At 37.9% G+C, this 20523-nt stretch overlaps 1 protein-coding gene across 1 annotated transcript in view; it reads right to left on the reverse strand.

Annotated features, from left to right (window-relative positions):
- Nucleotides 1–20523, reverse strand: part of LOC311215703 (potassium voltage-gated channel subfamily KQT member 1-like) — a gene marked incomplete at both ends in the record, with an annotated part of 528691 nt that overhangs the window by 206773 nt on the left and 301395 nt on the right. Inside the window, 4 exons of the mRNA XM_084297010.1 lie at nt 2256–2317; nt 10105–10145; nt 11180–11274; nt 14379–14454. Of these exons, the coding sequence (XP_084153136.1) occupies nt 2256–2317; nt 10105–10145; nt 11180–11274; nt 14379–14454 (274 nt within the window). The remainder of the gene's footprint in view (nt 1–2255; nt 2318–10104; nt 10146–11179; nt 11275–14378; nt 14455–20523) is intronic.

The raw sequence follows: 20523 nt of genomic DNA on the forward strand, positions 1-20523 counted from the left end.
AAAGCCGTTTTCACTTTGAATGAGACTGTCCACACAAGGAACCAATCCACTTTAAAAGTTACCTTAGATAAACCTCTTTTCCTGCGAAGCTCATTCCCTGACACTGAGAGCTAAAAGTCAAAGAAAACCCATCCTTTGACATCACAGCCTCACATTTTCTGATTTCGTTCTAACAATGATCATTAGATGTTACGCGATAGAGGGAGAAACTGCTTTTATTTCTTTTTTTTTTTTTTGGGGGGGGGGGGGGGGTGAAAGGGAGGGGTGAGGGGGCAAGAAGCCTAACTCTTACATTCTTATGTAATGAAAGGCTTCCTTCCCCTTTCCTTCTCTCCTTACTCCCCAGAAAGACATGAAAATAAAACTTGCATGATAAGTTTTGAATACGTAGACAAAAATAGGAAATGCTTATGCTAAATTCAAATGGACTTTTGTTTGTGTAGTGGGTTTACATGGCAAGGTTTTGGTAGCAGGGGACCATAGGGGTGGTTTCTGTGAGAAGGATCTAGAAGTTGCCCCATGTTTGGTAAGGGCCCCATTGTTGACCAGAGCCGAGCCATTAAGTGATGTTGTTTTGCACCTCTGTGAGAGCATATTTAAGACAGGGAAAAAAACGCTGCGTGACACAGCAGCTGGGAGAGTGAGAGGAGTGAGGAACAGCCTTGCAAGCGCCAAGGTCACTGAAGAAGGAGGAGGAGAGGTGCTCCAGGCGCTGGAGCAGAAGTCACCTGCGGCCTGTGGTGAGGACCATGGTGAAGCAGGATGTCCCCCTGCAGCCCATGGAGTACCACGGTGGAGCAGGGTTCCATGCTGCAGCCCATGAAGGAGACCACGGTGGAGCAGGTGGCCCTGCACCGACGGAGGCTGCCGCCTGTGGAAGACCCCTGCTGGAGCAGATTCCTGGCTGGACCTGTAGTCTGTGGAGAGGAAACCTCACAGGAGCAGGTGACCTGGCAGGAGCTGCTGCCCATGGGGGACCCAGGTTGGAGCAGTTTGCTCCTGAGGGATGGAGCCCGTGGTACGGACCCATATCTGGAGCAGTTCTGGAAGAGCTGCTGCCTGTGGGAAGCCCACGCCGGATCAGTTCATCAAGGACTGCATCCCGTGGGTGGGACCCCACAGCACAGGGGACGAGAGTGACCGAGAAGGAGCGGCAGAGAAGCACTGTAGACTGACCATAACCCCCATTCCCCCGTTCCCCTGTGCCGCTCGGGGGGAGGAGGTAGAAGAGGGTGGATGGGGGGGAAGATGCTTTTGGTTTCTTTCCTTTGTTTCTCACTTCTCTAGCTTGTTAGTAATAAGCAATAAATCTTACTATCTCCCTATGCCGAGTCTGTTTTGCCCATTACAATAATTACTGCGTGATCTTCCTGTCCTTATTTCAGCCTTGGAGCCCTTTTCATGGTATTTTTTCCCCGTTCCTCTTTGAGGGGGGGGGGGAGTGGGGGAGTGGCTGTGGTGGAGCTCGGCTGCCCACTCTAGCGGAACCACGACAGTTTGAAAAGTTACATCACATCACACACCAAAGTGACTATGTCACTACTGTCCATAGGAAGCACACTAAGAAGTCACCATTTTTTAAGGGATAGGCATGCCTTTAAGAGAGCTGACAGTATTAGAAAAATAGATTTCTCCTCTTAAGTGAACTTGTGCTTTTGTTATCACTTGAATGAGAAAAACTCTTGAAGATGTTTGCAATAGGCCTAAAACAATAGAGCTTCACTGGGCCTTGGCATTTAGGCGTACTTCTGTATAATTCTGATTAATAACACAGATGAACACCTTCTTGGAGAGAATAACTGAATTCAGTGGAGGGAGGGGTAGAACTGTTGCAAAGATAACTGCACGGGGGAAAAATGCAGTAAACATTAGAGAACTTCAAGACTGCTGAGATATCAACCATTGCCATTTACAAAGGCTCTTGATAGTAGCCTTTCTGTTTAACTCACTAATTGTAGTACAACAAACACCTAATCAGTTCATGGTACTATCTACCTACAAGATACGTGATTTGGCTTCAACATGTAAGTGGTCCCTTTTAAAATCAAGAACAAAATCTGCATGGCAGGTAAACAGTTAATGCTGAACACCATGCACATGATACTTCATCAACTCCCTTACAAAAATTAGGATATTATTCTTTGTTATGGTGCCCCGTAATTCTAAAGTAAATAATGCCAAGATACTATCTTGCATGTCTGTAGATCAGATATCATTACTCAGGAAAAAAAAAAAAAAGGCTTTCATGCACTTACCTTATCCTCTAGGCGAATCAGTCTGGCTCCTACAGTATAGTATCCTTTGTCTACCCCTTTTTCTAAATAAAAAAAGAATAGAAATGGGACAATCATTAGATTCAGGGTAAACTCAAACTATGAATCACATCTAGTGGTATTTCAGCTGGCAAAATGTTACACTAGTATGAATGACACCAACATAAAGGTGATCTGGTTCCTTCTTTAATTATCTCAAATAGAAGCATAAAATTAGGTGGAATAGACATGATCCCTAGGCATACACCCCATTTTGACATGTGCAATGTTTCTTTACACACAGAAATATATATAATTTTCAGTTGAGGTTGTAGATGTAGGAGGGAGCACTGTCTTGGGTCTCAGTGGCTGGAATGGCAGACTTATCCCATCAGTGCAGAGGGATGATGCTGGGAAAATAATTGCATTTCCATCCTTATCTCCTCCTAGGCTTTGTGAGACCTTCTTATTGAAGGCCAGTTATGCAAATTGCTTCACTTACACACTGCAAATATTGGGACGGGGAGCCAAGAATTAAAGCTGTATAAAGTGGGTTCTATTCTTTGTGTTTACATGGCCAATTGCAAAGGAATGACATACTTTGGGAGTGTTAGTCCACGGGGAAAAAAAAGCACAGAAATGTATATATGCTGAGCTAGGAGAAAATATTCACAAGAAAAACAAAACATAACAACAAAACAAAACAAACACACCACAAATTCTAAAGTAACTTAGAAATCTGTCAATGGAGGTTGGATATAATTTTTGTCTAAACTGTTATTCCAGTATTGGGCTGCAGTAATTTCTCTTTGCTTGTTCCATAAATTATTCCAATTTTATCAGTGGTTGAGCCTTGGGTTTTAGAGCTATTTCAGCCCATTTTGCATGGGGCACGAGCACAATCTAAAATGAGCACACATACAGCCTGGCAGACAGGCTGTATGTGTGCTCATTTTGCAGGAAACTCACATTTTTACATTCCTCTGCGGGTGGTACTTGCCTTACCATTTGCAGCATATATGTTTGCTAATGTGATACTTTTAGTCATACATTTGCACCAAAGTTCATCTGAAGGTACACATATACCATAGAGGAAAACTTGCAAAAAGCAATGCTGGCAAGAGTACTCTTCTTGCTTTCCTTCTCTACAGATCACCTAGAATATTAAAAAGGCTATTGTCCCTTGACAGCTCTGCACAGGCATTAGAAGGGAGAAGTGCTTCATAAGAAAATGTAGAGGCATAAATACCATAAATACCATACAGAGAGAAAATTCAAAGACTGTTCAAGGACACTGTGTAGGGACAAAAAAAAAAAAAAAAAAGACACAGCTTGGCTCATACATGTGTAGCGTTCATCACCGATTAGTCCACAAACACAGAATCCTCTAAAAAGATAAAAAGGTTGAGGCTCAGGTTTACCTATGTATTCATTTCTGTCTAAAACAAAAAAATGAACAGTTTATTCTACTCTCTAATTAACAAATCTGTAGACACATCCTTTAAAGGCTATACTTCTGTGTTTAAGGATTTCTAAATTGGGATGTAATTTGAACAGCAGTAAGTAGGCAGTGCTTTTGTTGTTTAGGTCTAATAAACACACATATATATACAAACAAACAAATCATAATACAGCAAGAAAAATAAAACAAGAAAACCCACTTTTCTTTTTTAATAATAATTTCCTCACCAGCTCTAATAACATCCTTTATATAATCACCAAGACATGCCAAAACAACCAAACCAAGTTAATAATGTTTTTTATCTTAGTTATTCTTGAATGCAGTGTAGAACAGAAAACAAGAAAATAGGAAGCAGATAAGCAGTAAGTAGCTATTTTGTGGCATGTGGCTCTCGTCAGTTGAAGTGAAAAGCATGATATACACACATGTAGCTGCGTCCTCTCCATCTCTTTATTGGCATCCGTGCTAAGTAAGTCACAAAAGGCTGCACTCTTTCCCATTTCTTATTAGCCTCCATTTAAATCAGCATTCAGCTCTAATTTACAAACTTTTTTTCTCTAATAAAGACCATCTTTATCTAAAAGTAAATGAGTTGTGTATACAATGTACAAAGAATTGTGGTAAGAAGGGTAGGCAGAAGTTCAGATAACATTGCTCAAATACATTTGATTTCTATTTCATGTTTATGCTTTCTCTCTCAAGTCTTTTCAAGATATATGACTTTAGACTTTCTATATTAGATTATTTGCTTTTACATAATTGAAAAGATAGCATGGCTAATTGTAAATCTGAAGTATCTTAGTTTTTACGTTCTTTGCCTTGTAATCCAAAAAACTTTAATTATTAAGTTTTATCTGTTTTTGTGTGTCTTCAATAAAACAAGCAGATCATCTACACATTTTAGTAACAGCTCATATACGTGTGAAAGGCTCAAACAGAAAGGGAACATGTAAGGTCATCATGAAAGGAGTCATGATTATTTATAACACAATGAAAATATATGTGAACAAATTTTAGCTCAGAATCATAAAGAAAAATAAATCCTGAAACAAGCATGTTTCACATGGTTGGTATAATATAAAACCATCATTTAGTATATTTAGACTTCCATCAGATAAAACAGTATTGTATAAGCAATAAGTATTATACTTCAAGAGACTGAACAGTTCTTAGGTCACCTATACATTATCTCACCTTTGCTAGTATATAAATTTTTTCCCTGAAAGCCTTTGCCTTCCTCAACGTCACACTCTATGGCTTTCAAAACAATATCCACCTGTATTTAATTCCTAATTTTTTCACAAAGATGCTACATCCATTTTTCTAGTGATAATATGAGATGCCTCTTGTAAAAAGAAAAAAAAAAAAAAAAAAAGAATTAAAGCTTTTTTAATATTGTCCACACTAGCTGAGAAAACAAGAAAGGCCAACCCCAACTCTTTCTTCAATTGGAAGCACATGATATAAATGACATATTGCTGGTTATTCAATTTTTGTTTCTTTTACAAAAAAAAAACAAAAAACAGCAATTCCAGCAAAAGAGAAAATCAAATAAGAGACAGCACCATAATCTTTTTTTTTTCCCCACTCAATTACTGTGTTCTATCTCATCAGAATATATCAAACTTTTAAGACAACAGATTTTTTCTTTGGTCTGAAAAAATACTGGGAACATTAGGACAGTGTGAATTACAGCCAGATGGTCTGAAAATGATAAAAGCTGGAAATGATTTACTCTACTTTTACAGAGTAGAGTCTTCTATGAGTTTTACTTCTATAGTGCCTACCACTAGATGTAAGCTAACTCAACATTTGTAAAATGTATCTATCTGAAAGCCTTTTTTTTTTTTTTTTTCCCAAACAGAAAATGAAGAATTCAAGCCTTGTTACAACTAGGATATTCCAAATTCTTAAATATATCTCAAAACCTCAGGAAATGATATAAAGTTTAGTATTGGGACTACTGAAAGTGGGAAATAAAGCAAGAAATGGCATTGCCAAAGGTTTACAAGAAATCTTTTTTCTCCAGGGATTTCTACCTGCTTATGTAGATCCAAGAGGTTCAGATGAACTGCTTTTCTGAATCCGAACACTGCATCTTTTGTTTTACTTTGGCGTTATTCTTCACTTTTGCCCCTGAAAAGCTATAGCTAGTCTAAAAAAAAGTCACTCAAAAGCAATTAACTCCATTGTGTAGTGAAGATCAAGTATTACGCTTCTCTTATTAGTATCATTACAGAAGCTTCTGCTTTGTTAATTCAAGAAATGTTAGTAATGCATGCTTTGCTTCTATACCAATACTTTTTTTAAGGTGTTTGTTTACTATTACAGGAATCTTAATTTCATTTTACAGAATTGTTTGTGTTATCAGGAAATGTGAGATGGGCTTTCAGCGAAGCTAAGATACATTCTTCTGGGAAAATTCCTGAAAAATAGGATTCAACTCTTTGGAAAATTTATTCATTATCTTCTTAATGTTTTAAAATTCACATTGGAAGTTTCAAATAAAGCTGTTAGAACCAGCACCGTAACAAGCAAAATAGGAGGATTTCTCACAATATGTGTATGTGTAAGTTAAATCATGAAACTTCTTGTCAGAGGATATCACAGATGTTAAAAGTTTACATGAGGTTCAGGGGAAACCAGGCAATCTTGTTGAGCACAAACCAGTTATGACTACTAAATACACAGGAACCATGTCAGGAAGTCTCTGATCTGCAAATGGCTGGAAGCTTACAGGAAGATTAGAGGCATATACGTTTCTTTTTCTTTCACATTTCCCAAAGCACCTTGCTTCTAGTCAAGAAGACATTACTGTCATGACCCAGCATGGCTATTTTTTCTGTTATTGCACCCTTACCTTGTTTTAACACAGCTTTTAGTGTTTTTTATCCTTGAGAAATAATCATATTCCCCCACCCCTCCACCCCCACTCCAATAATTGCTTTCAGTGAATTTAGATTCTGGCTCTTTTATGACATCATTTACTTTGGAAAGGGAATAATACTATAGAATAAATCAGACACACTGCAATTACTTCATATAATATTATCAAAGTTGACAACAGAGTTTCAGTAACAGCCTGATCCAAAACCCACTGAGGTCGCTGGAAAGACTCCCATTCATTCCAACAAGCTTGGAATCAGACCTTAAGATTCTTTGAATAGGAGTAAAATAAAACAGAAAAATAAAAGGAGCTGGAAAGGAAAATTCCTCTCATGTTTTTCTCCTTGGTGGTTTCATTTTCTTTGCATTGTCATTTCTCTTTTGCTTGCCATCAATACAAAAATAACACAGTCTGGAGGAAACATCCATATTGTTTATAAATGAGGTTTTTAGTAATGCCTTTGAACTGGAAAAAATATATCAGACTGAAAATACATTTTTGATGTATAACTGGCTAACTGTTCTAAGGAAAACTCAGGATGAACTCTATTTTCCAGAGGAGGATGACAGCACAAAAGTCTGTTTCCACCCAAACCAGGCCAATACTATAACAACTCATCACTGTTCATCACTTGATTATTGGTGGGTTGGATTATACTGGGACTAATTATAAATTAACCCTAGTTTTAGTTTTTCAGACCATTTATCTGGAAACACTTATCTTATTTTTGGATTTGTGGAAGGTTTATATAAAATAACTACTAGATCAAATAACTTCTGGTTTTGGTCTTGCAAAGCCCTAACTGATCTTACCTGTTTTTGCAGCCCTAACAACCATTTTACCTTTCCTAGTAAGTATTTATCCAGTCCATCTAAGGGTAGAGCCATATGTCTATACAAAAGTTACAACTGTGTAGAGTTGGCATGCTGTGGAGGCAGACTTCATCTTCAGCAGGGCCACCTTGTTTTTGCATTTGAGAGAGCTGTCTCAAAGCAGTAATTCAGCAGTGATATTGCAGGAAAAGACTAACAAGGGAAGCTAATTGAATGATAGGGATGTCGTAATTTTCTCCAGAGCACAGATTATGGGTTTACCCAAATATCTCTGAAGTCCTGTAGTGCTCTCCCCAGTAAGACTGTCTATCATAAAATTTTGAAGGTTTGGGGTAGGTATCCCTACTCAAATTTACCTTCCCTCTAGAAGTAGGTGCAGGGGGTTTTGGGTGCCTTTTTTTTTTTTTTTTTTTTCCTCCAGATATAAGGTCAAAGCAAGTTTTTATGGATATAATAATAATAATAAAAAAGAATAATAAAAATTCTGTGGCAGACTTTGACTTGGAGTTTTTTTTTTCCCTTTAATTAGCTGGGTCTGTCTTTGCTGGCACTCTCTCCAGCATGTGCCCAGAACAGCAAGTTCTGCTGTGTAATCTCAGGCCTACAGGCAGATAACCCGTTTTACTTTTGCTGTCCTATGTGTAGGTTTCCTGTATGAGATGCTTATAAGTGAATCAGTCAAAACTCACAAACACAGCCCCAGGGCTCTTTCTCAGTAACTTACTCTCTTTTCAACACATGAACACTTTGAAATCTTATTCAAATCCACAGACCCATCTAAGATCCTCCCAATGGTTTCTATGATCCTTTCAACCAAAGATTCGGTGACTAAACTTCTGAACACCTTCAGCAAAATCTGACACTTCCCAAACTGCTCAGAATATTATTTCACAGTTAACTTCTTTGCAGCCAACACTTCAAATTATTCTCCACCTCTGAAACAATAAGATGCCTCATAAAATGGTCCTCTATTTTTTTTTTTTATTACTATTTTTTTTAGTACAAATAATAGTTCTAATTTGATAATGTTAAATTTGAAATTATACATTCTTGGAGGTAAGCAAAGATTTTCTGTAAATTCAGCTTGCACATTTTGGAATGAATTCCCAAGCGTAAATATTTATAGATGTATTCAAGCTGACTGATTATTTTCCTGTGATCCAAAACTGTCTCATCTACAGGGAAGAGGAGTGTACTACTGAGTCTTCTCCAGTGATCAGATATTTAAAATACATTGTGTATTGAGAGACAATCCTCATTCTGACAGTACAAATCATTTTAACCTCTGATAATATGGAAGCATTTCTAAAAGGCTCTAAAATAACTTTGGCACCCTTGACTCTCACTTACACTTATGCTCATGAGTGCTCAAAGTCATTCAGGGAACTGGGACTTCATTCCCTAAATCATTTTTGAGCTCTTAGGGACAGAGAAGATGGAACCTCTGCAAATTTGAAGACAATATCTTACTATAACAAATTACAGAATCATAGAATGGCTTGGGTTGGAAGCGACCTTAAAGATCATCTAACTCTTCCCCCTAACTGTTCCCCCTTGTCCTATCATTATCTACCAAGCAAAGAGTCCTTCTCCATCCTTTTTATTAGACCCCTCTAAGTATGACTTATTTCAGTCCCTTCCATATTCAGGTTTCTAATCTCCATGATTCCCAAGTATTTTTGACCAGTTTACAAACATCTGTTCTTCTGTTCATACTGTCCTTTCTCTTACATATTATTTTTTTCCTCCCAGGTAATTACTCTCCTCGTAGAATTACCAGACTGTTCTTTCTTGTTTTGCTAGGTTAAAAAGAACAAACTTCTGTTTCCCACTAATAGAACAGGTTCTCTTTTTTACTGGTCACTATGGTATTTCTTCCCTGTTTCTGTGCAGATAATCTTCTCTAAAGATGTGGAGTCAGAATTTTGCACAACAGACTACATAAGGCCTTACCTGAGTCTTATGCAAGGGAATGCCTATGTCCCTGTAAGTCTTGAAAATCTCTCTCCTGATCCTAGGATCAGACTAATATTTTGTTCTTGTTGATACATCACAGCATTGTCATATGTTCAGTGAGCATTAGTTTACAATTAATTAGCATACAGTAATTTCTTTTTCTCAGACATTCCAGACTGTTCAATACTACCAGCAATTAGATTTTTTTTATCAGTTTTCCTGTGTATGATCTTGCACTTTTAAAGATTTAATTTCCTAACATTTCTATCATTCTAGCTTTTAAACTATCCCAGTTCTTCCTGAATGATCTACCCTTGATCTATCTTTGATCTTTCCCAAACTAAAATCCATAGGTTGTTTAGAAAGGAAAAAAAAAAATCTCTTTAACTAATATATATCCTAACCCCAACACAAAAGACATAGAAAGATTTTTTATTTTTTATTTTTGGGGTGGGGGGAGGAGGGAGATATTTTTCCAGTCAGGTATTTCCAACTTGTCATTCACTGATACACATTTCCAATATATATTCTTAACTTCCATTTACTCCACTACCACCTGAATGCAAGGTATTTATCTCTCCACAGTTGTTCCTGAGCCTACTAACAGAATTATATATTAATTCATAATTGTGTAGATTATAAATCTATATTACTGTAGCCACTGGTATTTTCACCAAGTTATGAACCTAAATACTTAGAATACAGTCATTATACCTGGGAGGAAAAGGCCTGGCTTTCCTAGGGAATGGTCCAATCTGAAAAGAAAACAGAGAATTACTAGCAGTGGAATTACCAAGCAAATTAAACTCTGCTGCTAAAAAGAGTATAGTATAGTATATATGCATAATTTACATAAGAATTTATAGTCATTTTAAACCTAAAACAAAGCAAGTAAAAAGACCAGATTAGCATGATTTGCTGTGCATAAATACAGTCAGCACTTTAGTTCTCTGGAGTTTTTTTCCAGAATTAAACCATATTATTATCATTTCTTTCATGTGTACTAATATTTTATTTCTTAGACTTTCATGTCGGAACTAAAAAATAGTTCTCCTCTCTCATATGCAATCTAATAACAAAGACTGTAAAGACAGAATGGTTTCTTAATAACATCCGCAACTGTTCCTTGAATCTCATGCAGGTGGATTTAATATGTGTATTTATTGACACAGTAGATTCCACTCAACAGGGTGGGGAGGTTTTATCTATTTATTTATTATTATTGATTTTTATTTAATTTAAGAGCCAGAGGAGTTCAGTCTGATATTCTAGTCCATAGAGTTAATTTGTAAAGACAAAAGCATTTTGTGCTGAAACTGAAGGGGATAGTTCTGTGGCAAAATGTTTCAGCTCCAATCCCAAGACTCAGAGAAAGCCTGTGCAAAGAGGAATGCAGTAAGCGAAAAGTTCCAGATAGAGAGGAGAACACAAATGAACCAGATTTCTCTCAGTCATGGAGAACCACAGAGAGAAGACAGAAAGGTAAATCATTATTTGAAAAGATTTTCTTTTCTAAAAAGAAGACAGAAAAGCTCACTTCATAGTACAAACTTCACACCATGAACATTAATTTCCTTTAATTTCATTTGAAGGAAGGGAGAAGAATAAAGGATAATTGTAAACTCAGTCATAAAAGGGGTTAAAAATGACTCTAAGTTAAATCCTCTAGATATTGTGCTCCCTGTTGTGCTTGCAATTTTGGACAATTACTGTTCATTAAGTACACATCTCCCCTAAAGCCAGCTGGCACCAAAGAAATCAAGTATTTCATGAAGTAGACAGGGCCTACCTTCTTTGAAGTTCTTTTATCCGAACCATCATATTGAGGTGTCCTTGTGAGTACTGTTCAATCACATCGCGTACATCATATGGTTTCCTAGCTTGCTGTGGAAGGAGTCATAGATGAGATTGAAAGATAATTACAGTTTAAATTTGATTTTTATTTCGGACATGCTTTTTTTTTTTTTTTGGTGTGTCTTTCAGAGGTTATTTGGCTGCCATTTTGTAACGGTTGTTGCAATGAATAAAAAGTATGTAGGCATTTTAGGAGTGCATATTTACTGTGGAGATGGAGCCAAATGATTCCCATTACTGTCAGTTAGAGTCATGTCTTCATGTTACTTCATACTGAGCAAAATATTAGACCTTCACAGTGTGTTTGAAAACACAAACCCAAGACATATAACTCATCTGAGACTACCATGTGTGGTATCTCTCAGTTCATTCCAAAACCATATGTTAATCATAATGTCAGAGGACTGAATCACAGCGATAGGCCCAATTCATAACACTTGGACCCAGAGTCAAATGCCTCTGAAGACTAAAAAATTCTGGTGACAGAAATATTATTGCTTAAATAACTGTGAGGACAGATACTTTGCATAAGTATGAAGACAGCTGCACATAGGATTTGTTTGTGGTTCTTTGTCTTTAATGATACCTACTAGGTGCAATTCAAAGAAATAAAGAAGAGATAGACAAAAAATGCAAAAGAGTTGTATTTTTTTTTTTTAAATAACAGCAATAACAACAACAAAAGCCCTGCCATCTGCCTAGCTTTATTCCCATTCTAACGAGAATCCAGTTGCTTCTGCCAAGCTCTGGTTTCTTCCTGTAACTACTAAGGCAGAATTCTGAAACAAGTCTAGAGAACTTGCATAAGGAGATGTGATTATAAAAAGTGCACTATGGCAAAATTTTATCAATTAAAATTAATGTGTGTGTGTGGTGTAACTGTAAATGATGTCCTTTTGAAAACATCAGCATTTTCAGAGACATACCAACCCTTATGGGAAATGTGGGGCAAGATGTCTCCTTTTTGGCTCTGACTCAAGAAGAGAAGAAAAAAAAAAAAAAAAGAAAAAAAAAAAAAGGTAAACTGCAAATCTAGTAATTGGAAATTACTGAAAACAGCCCATTAGTCATCTTGTTGTCTGTTTCCACTCTGTCACAGCTTCAGTCAGAGCCATTAGCATGCACCACTGCACACATGCACTGAACACCTACAGTATGTGCTGGAGTCATGCTTGGAAGGCAGCCACAGGATCCTAGAAATTTCAAATAAAAGCATGGAACTGGAATGGAAACAAATCCTGTGAAATGAATGAAGAAGCAAAAGCTCTTCGTGACAAAATACCTTCCTCGTGCTTAGCCATCACCACTTACATGTATTATTACTTTCAGAAGAGTTCATGGTTTCAGTTGTGTGAATGCATATTTGTGTGCATTTCTGAGAAGATATACTTTGAGGGAGGGAAGTTTCAGCTTTCAGTTTATTGCCTTTTTTTTTTTTCCTTCCCCAGCTTCACTTCTTGCAGACGCTGACACATCACTATTTCTGGCCAGAAAAGCAGCCTATTGTCTTTGCCCAGAGAAACAGTGCCAGTATCACTCTTTAGATTGACTAGCGGGGGTGCTTTGAGAGCTTTTTGGCTAAATCCTCTGTCCTTTCCTCTGGACTCTCTAAACATGATGCATGGCGCAGAGCCTAGATGTGCTAGAGATTTTTCCTCACCTCCTCCCCTCTCCCCCATGGGCTACTATGTGCGTAATTAATTCTACTCACTCCCAATGAAATTTCCTTTCTCTCTCAAAAGAAGACTTCTATCTGAGATCCCTTTTACTAAATCATCATCTCTGAATCCTTCTGTTGTGAAGTACTGTACACTGCAGTCTGTCTGAGCCCTCTAAAGCATAGTAAAAATATCCTTTAAACTTTCTTCATTTTTTTCTCCTCCTTTTCCATAAAGCTGAACATTTTACATGTATGCCTCTCCAGACTTTGCAGGCACATATCCCTTGTCATGTTTTTATTAAGAAACACTAGGATGTACAATGCAACTTAGGGAGGGATGTGATGGGCTCCCAGGGAAGTTTGGTAAGTAAAGAACTTCTTTAACTTTCATTCTGTCCTCTTCTTTTCCCCAAAATAAATCTCAAATCCTGGCCATTTGGGCTCAGCACTCTATATCCAGTGTGCTTAGAGCTCTTAAGGCAAAACTCAGAATAACAGCTTCTGAGTCTGAATGTCCAAAATCTATTTAGCATGGGGAGGATGATCAGCTACTTTTCACAGCCTCAGGAAAGAAAAGACCAGAAGAGAATTCAGTACTCTGAGCAATGCAAGCTTATCTCAGATTTTTATCCCTGGCAATTAAGTGCTCAACTCTAATCAAAATTACTTGAAATTTAGGCTTTTCCTTTATCTTTTTAAAACCCCTTCAAAAGGATTATGAAAGTTGATTAACTTGCTGTGGAACCTCTTGCACATGGAAGTATGAATCTTCAGATGGAATAAACAGGCGCTTTGAAAATCTGGCCAGAAGTTAATTATTTATTTTCATGGCACCATTGGCACATGTGTGGTGAGAAGGATGATATTAGAATCACATTCCAAACAAGTTTTGTCATACTGAGCTTTAGTAAACAGGCAAAATAAGACTCATTTATTTTATTTATTTTTTTTTCCAAAGCAGCACATATGTTTTGATCACTTTGCAATCTGATTGAGAAATTTAACTTAAGACTTCATAAAGTCAGCAAATTTCCAGAAGGCAGATGGGCAGATGACCTACAATTTCATAAAGTAAGACCTCTCTGATGTCCCATGCTGGGAATAAAATTGGAAAGCAACTTTACACGGCATAGTGCTGGTTGGTAAAAACTATTGATATCATGAATAATATGATATATTGAATCATGCATAGCATGTGATGAGTTGAACATCATCTAACCAGTTGTTGGTTGATCAGGGTAGATAGTAACAATATTTGAGCAGACACTCCAACAGTCTTGTCTTCAGTTCTTCTAGCAGATGTGGAAGCAGTAGGTAGGTAAATACCACGTAGGAAAGGTATAAAGCTGAGAGCCTAAACTGTACCTTTGACTTATTGCAACCGTATGCACAAAGACAAATCCATTCTCAGAGCACTTTCAATGTCATGTAGTTAAGCCTACAAAATGTTCTTATGGTTAACAGTGCTGCTTACCTGAAATTTTCTTCTGGCTACAAAATATTGCATTCTCCTGATGACTTTTACAGCTGTTCGATGTGCTTCGGTTAATCTGCCAAGAAAGACATACACAGACATGGTACCAGGGAGGGAAGGGGGTAGGGGGGAGAGGGAGGAGAAAAGGGAGAAAAGTAGGAAAAATATCTTAATGGAAGATGTTGACTCTAAGTACCAAATCTACAACTATTTTTTTACAACTACAATGCAAAATTGTGGCTTAGAAAACTGTGAGCATGTGTACTTTGTTCTGTTGCTTTACCCTCTTGTATATGCTGGTTAGAAGTATAAAAAAAAAATGATGAGACAATGAAAGCAGGTGTACAAAGATAATATGTGTGGAGGGGATTAGATGGGATTACTATCAATACATGCAACTGGCATCAGTCTGAAGAATATGAAGTGGTTTTAGAACCATGACTGCATTCCTCATTTTGCTTTTATTGAGTGCTTGCCCATGAGCTCCATTGCACAGAAAACAAGTCCTTTAAAAAGTATTTTGAATTCTTTAAGAAGAAAAAAAAAATGCATGAATCTAGAAAATATGAACTTTACAGTCCCTTCAGCACATGTACATGCATGTGGCTGTCCGTATTGGTACCGAACTAGTCATATTATAACTTATCTATATGATTTCACACAGAGTATACTAGGATACTATATTTGCACAACATTTATCTTGCCACTTGGCTGGAAATGAGAAGTAGTCTACCAGCCAATTAATTGTACCCTCTTGTTTATGGCAAATTTTGTCAGGGCAGAGAGGAAGCAAGACTTTTGCAATTATAAGAAAAAATATTGGATTTAAGGACTGATTCTTTCCCCATGGACTTTTCATTCATCCAAAATGAGTGAACTAAGGTAAATAAAATTTGTCTTCCAAGAAAACAGCGTTGGTAAGAAACCTACGTTCTGCGCAGACGTCATCTTTGACATGTGCTGATAACCTTAGAAAAGCTTGCCAGCAAATTTCTCAAGTCTCCTGAAAACACAGCCTGTTACCTCTTTCCAGTGCATCTGACTGGGAAAAAGGAAGTATTGGCTAGGCCACCTACTTGGATGTCACAGTTTAAAGTATTTAAAATGTGTAAAGATCACAGAGTATTATTTCAAAGTGAATTAAATAAAAGATAAACAAACAAAGCTTATATTTAAGAACTAGCATCATCTTATATTTTTATAATTTCTCTCTGATACAATTGGTGCTTTTGATTGGGTGAGATAAGAGTCACAAGAACAGTTTTTAAAAAATAAGCTTTCAGTAGCGTTTTGTTAGTTTCTATTTCATGTTTTCTGTTTTATATTAAATACACGCACAAATATGTATGAAACTCAGAAACCTATACCACATTAATCCTCATACTTCATATATTTATGTATATTCATGTGCATATCCATATATATACACTCACACATGCAACTGCATGGAAGACAATGCAGGGTGAGCACAATTCAAAAACTTCTTGTATACCATCAACAGCATTGTTAAGTACTAATCTTTGCATTTGTGTAAGCCCATCAACAGCATTTCAGAAGTGTCACTAACAGCCTACCAGTAGTTTAGCCTGCAGGACCTTTATTATGGGGAAAGAAAAGCACTCAGCTTGACACTCAGGACCCCTAGCTGAGCTCCTGTGGCTGGTGACTAGAATGGAGACAGCATTCTGCTGGTAAATGGCATATATTTGATAGAGAAATCTTTGTCAGCCTGCACTAGTAACATATACATATATATATGTACATATATACATGTATATGTATATGTACATATATATATATATATACATACATGTATATGTATATGTACATATATATATGTATATATGTGTATATATATATAACCAGGGAAGATTCATAATTTTAGGGTTTAAGGTTTAGCCTGCCTGCTTTGTGTGCCAATAAAAATAAAAGCTTGAAACTATCCTTTAGCTGAAACTGATGCAAAACTTCATGAATGTACTTAAGAGGGGTTTTATGTTTGTTATTTTGTTTTTAGAGTAATCCATATGAAATGTTTCATGTATTGTTTAAACAGCCTCACATAGATAAATCGAAAAAAGTCAGAGATGGAAATGAACCAAGGCAGTCATTTCATACTTCAACTGTATGAAGTTCAACAAAGACAAGTGCCAGGTCCTGCACCTGGGGCACAACAATCCCAAGCAGAGCTACAGGCTGGGAGAGGAGTGATTAGAAAGCTGCCTGGCAGGGAAGGACCTGGGAGTATTGGTTGATAGTTGGCTGAATATGAGCCAGCAGTGTGCTCAGGTGGCCAAGAAGGCCAACAGCATCCTGACTTGTATAAGAAGCAGTGTGGCCCTGTACTCGGTTCTGGTGAGGCCGCACCTCGAGTACTGTGTTGTTTGGGCCCCTCACTACAAGAAGGACATGGAGGTGCTTGAGAGAGTCCAGAGAAGGACAACGAAGCTGGTGAGGGGTCTGGAGAACAAGTCTTACGAGGAGCGGCTGAGGGAGCTGGGTTTGTTCAGCCTGGAGAAGAGGAGGCTCAGGGGCGACCTTCTCTCTCTTTATAAGTACATTAAAGGAGGCTGTAGAGAGGTGGGGGTTGGTCTGTTCTCCCACGTGTTTGGTGACAGGATGAGGGGGAATGGGCTAAAATTGTGCCAAGGGAGTTTTAGGTTGGATGTTAGGAAGAACTTCCTTACCGAAAGGGTTTTTAGGCATTGGAATGGGCTGCCCAGGATAGTGGTTGAGTCACCATCCCTGGAAGTCTTTAAAAGACGTTTAGGTGTAGAGCTTAGTGATATGGTTTAGTGGAGGACTTGTTAGTGTTAGGTCAGAGGTTGGACTCGATGATCTTGAGGTCTCTTCCAACCTAGACAATTCTGTGATTTCGTGATTTACTTCTAATCTCCTCCTTTAGCAGAAGTCAGGGCTACAGTGCTTTCTCCGATGTGTTATCAAGTTCAAGTGTCCAAAACTAAGAGGTGGGTCCTTGGAAGCTGACACAGAGCTGATCAGGTCTCATTTTTAGACACAAATGTTGCTTATTTTTGTGAAATAAATACTAAAAAATGCTATAATTCAAAATTCATTCTGGTCTGTTTTCCTGTTCCAATTGTTACAATTCACAGTAATTTCATTGAGTCCAAATTCTGAAAAAGGAGTAAGTTCTTGTTCATTTTTAATGCTCACTTGTATTAAACTGAGGGGTGGAAATACATGAATCCTGTCTTCAGTTGGAAAAAGACAGCACAAAGAGGTGAAAAGCCAGACTGATACATATGGATATGTTATCTTAGTAGTGTCTGTAAATCCATAAGTTGAATAATGGCTTTAAATGACTACAGTTAACTGGCAGATGAGTTAGAATCCCTGCTCTGAGTAGCTATCCTCCTAACGTGGTGTGATGCCGTGGATGACTGAAATTCTAAATATTTTCAGATGATTGTCCTAATCTTCTAGCACTGATGTCCAGAATGGATAATTGTACCTATGAGTCGCCAGGTTATATTTTTCCTATATTTAGCCCAATATATTTATCTTGCTGATCTATATATTTTAGCCCAGAAAGTTGAATTAGGCAAAACCATTTGAGGGTGTCACTCTGTTATATGACAGAACCATAAATAAGGAGAGAACAAAAGGCCAGAGATGCCTTGTTCATGTTCTTTCATGGCCACATTTCAGTAATGCTCAACAGAAACACAGCACTGCTTGCAGTGAATCTCCCAGATATTTTGAGACACACAGAACTCATGAAACAACAGTCTAGAGCATTTGTGGTAAACACCATACTTGCACACTCTTTCCGTATGGCATTTCCTACTGACAACAGACAGAAACGACCAGATGTTTACAGGTATTAGGGTACTTGACTCCTATGGATGCAAAGATTTAACTCCTTCAGAGCTCTAGCTCTGAAATGAAGTCATAGAGTCACAGAATCATAGAATAGTTCGGGTTGGAAGGACCCTTAAATACCACCCAGTTCCACACCCCTGCCATAGGCAGTGATGCCACCCACTGGATCAGGTTGCCCAGGGCCTCATTCAACCTGGTTTTGAACACCTTCTGGGATGGGGCATCCACAGCTTCTCTGGGCAGCCTGTGCCAGTGCCTCACCACCCTCTGAGTAAAGAATTTTCTCCTAACCTCCTATCTAAATCTCCCCTTTTAGTTAAAACCATTCACCTTTGTTCTGTCATTATCTGACTGAGAAAACAGTTGCTCTCCACCTTTTTTATAAGCCCCCTTTAAGTACTTAAAAGCTGCAATAAGGTCCCCATGGAGCCTTCTCTTCTCCAGGCTGAACATCCCCAGCTCCTTCAACCTTTCTTCATAGTAGAGATGCTTCGGCCCTCTGGTCATCTTCATGGCTCTCCTCTGGACCTGCTGGTCCTCTTTCTTATGCTAGTGGCCCCAGGCCTGGACACAGTACTCCAAGTGGGGCCACAAGTCAATAGGACCTGACTCTTGCTCTAAGTAGGAATATGGGTGGGTGCCCACACTCTGCTTCTATGAGAGCAGCCAAGCTCTCCTTCCTCTGTGCAGCAGAGGGCAGTGGCATACACACACAAAGGGATGCTCTCCAGCACATTAAAAAATGTTTTAAAATGTTTAAAAACTTTACTCACAAAAACAAGCATGAACTTTACCCCTTGTTACAGATGGGTTCCATGATAAGGTGGACTGTTACTATTGGTTGGCTTATTTTTTATGCATTTTTTATTCAGAAGAATATGTCTAGAGTTGTATCAACAAAGTACTTTCCCGTCTTTCAACCTAAACAGGTAAGAAGATTTTGTTAAAAACTTCCCTCAAAAGCCCCTAAAGGAAAACAAAATCAAAATTCAATGGAAGTCATCAGGGTTTGGGAAAACTATGAACACATAAGAAAAATTAATAATGGAAGTTTGTGACATCTGTAACTATAATGGATACCATAAAATGTCTACTGAAATAGCACATACTTGGATACATAAATGATACTGACATCATCTTAAACTGTCTAAAAGGAGGACCAAAGCCTTTGACCATTTTGCAAAAAATAAATAAATAAATAAATATAATGTGATCCTTACCACTCTGTTAACTGATTGCTCATCAGAATGCTCAATTTCAAGAAAAGTCAAAGCTGTCCTTAAATATGAGTGTTTTCTGGTTTGGCTTATGGACTTCTGAGCTCTCATATCACTGTGGTAGGGCAGGGAAAAGAGAATGGGGAATGGGTGGAGGTCCTGGAACATACATGTTATAAGCAGTCCCCACCCTGACTTGATGTTGAGTAACTCTCTGTCAACCACGCTAGTGGGTGAGGGGGAAAGGGTCCCCACTTTGCTGGCTGATTCACCTTTCTCCTCTGCAGGTCCTGAGTATGCCTGCAGAGCCTAGTGGGATGGCTGTGTGCTAAGGAGCCACTGCAGCCTCAGGTTTAGTCCTCTGCTCGTGTCCTAGAGAGCACTATGAAAAGTTACTACTTTTAGCTGAAAAAACTTGGATATGTTTAAGACTTTTTTTTTTTCCTCAACTGCAGAAAGGCAGTAGCCTAAGCCAAAGAAGCTAAACATTTTCAGTTTAAAATGATTGTATGAAAGGAGAAAAGAGAGATGACCAAATCCAAAGCAACTCTGGAAAGTGTCCACATTTTTTTTTTTTCTTTTCCTTTTATATACCATTCTCTTTGTTAAAAGCTAGTATTAGCCAGCTCAAAGCTAGTTTTTTCTTCTTCTTCTTTTGCATGGAGTCTGATAACTTTCAGCTTAATGTGCTTTGGAACAGCCAGGGAATAATTTAAGAGAAAAACAGATATGGAAATGGATCCTAAATCCAGCAAAGATAAAATAATTCCAGGTCATGCTGAAGCACAGTGCAAGTCTAAACAAGCCTGTTATCAGTTTGATGTACTTTTCAATCCAGAAACATTTTTTAATCATTAGAGTTCACTTAACTGTAGAGACAAGGGGAAGAGCTTTATTCAACCTGTGCTGCAGGATGACTGCAGATAGTGGGGCGTGCATTCCAGACTGGTTTTCCTGCCGTTTATTCAGGTGTCGTGAATTAGAAGAGTTATTTAGTGCAACTTAACTACTTTGATCATGAACTGTGGAAAATAAAGGCCGCTTCAGCAAGGTTAATTACAGCTCTCTGTCCCAGTTTGCAA

Source organism: Netta rufina (genome assembly GCF_964035555.1).
Source record: "Netta rufina genome assembly, chromosome: 1".
Classification (NCBI taxonomy): domain Eukaryota; kingdom Metazoa; phylum Chordata; class Aves; order Anseriformes; family Anatidae; genus Netta; species Netta rufina.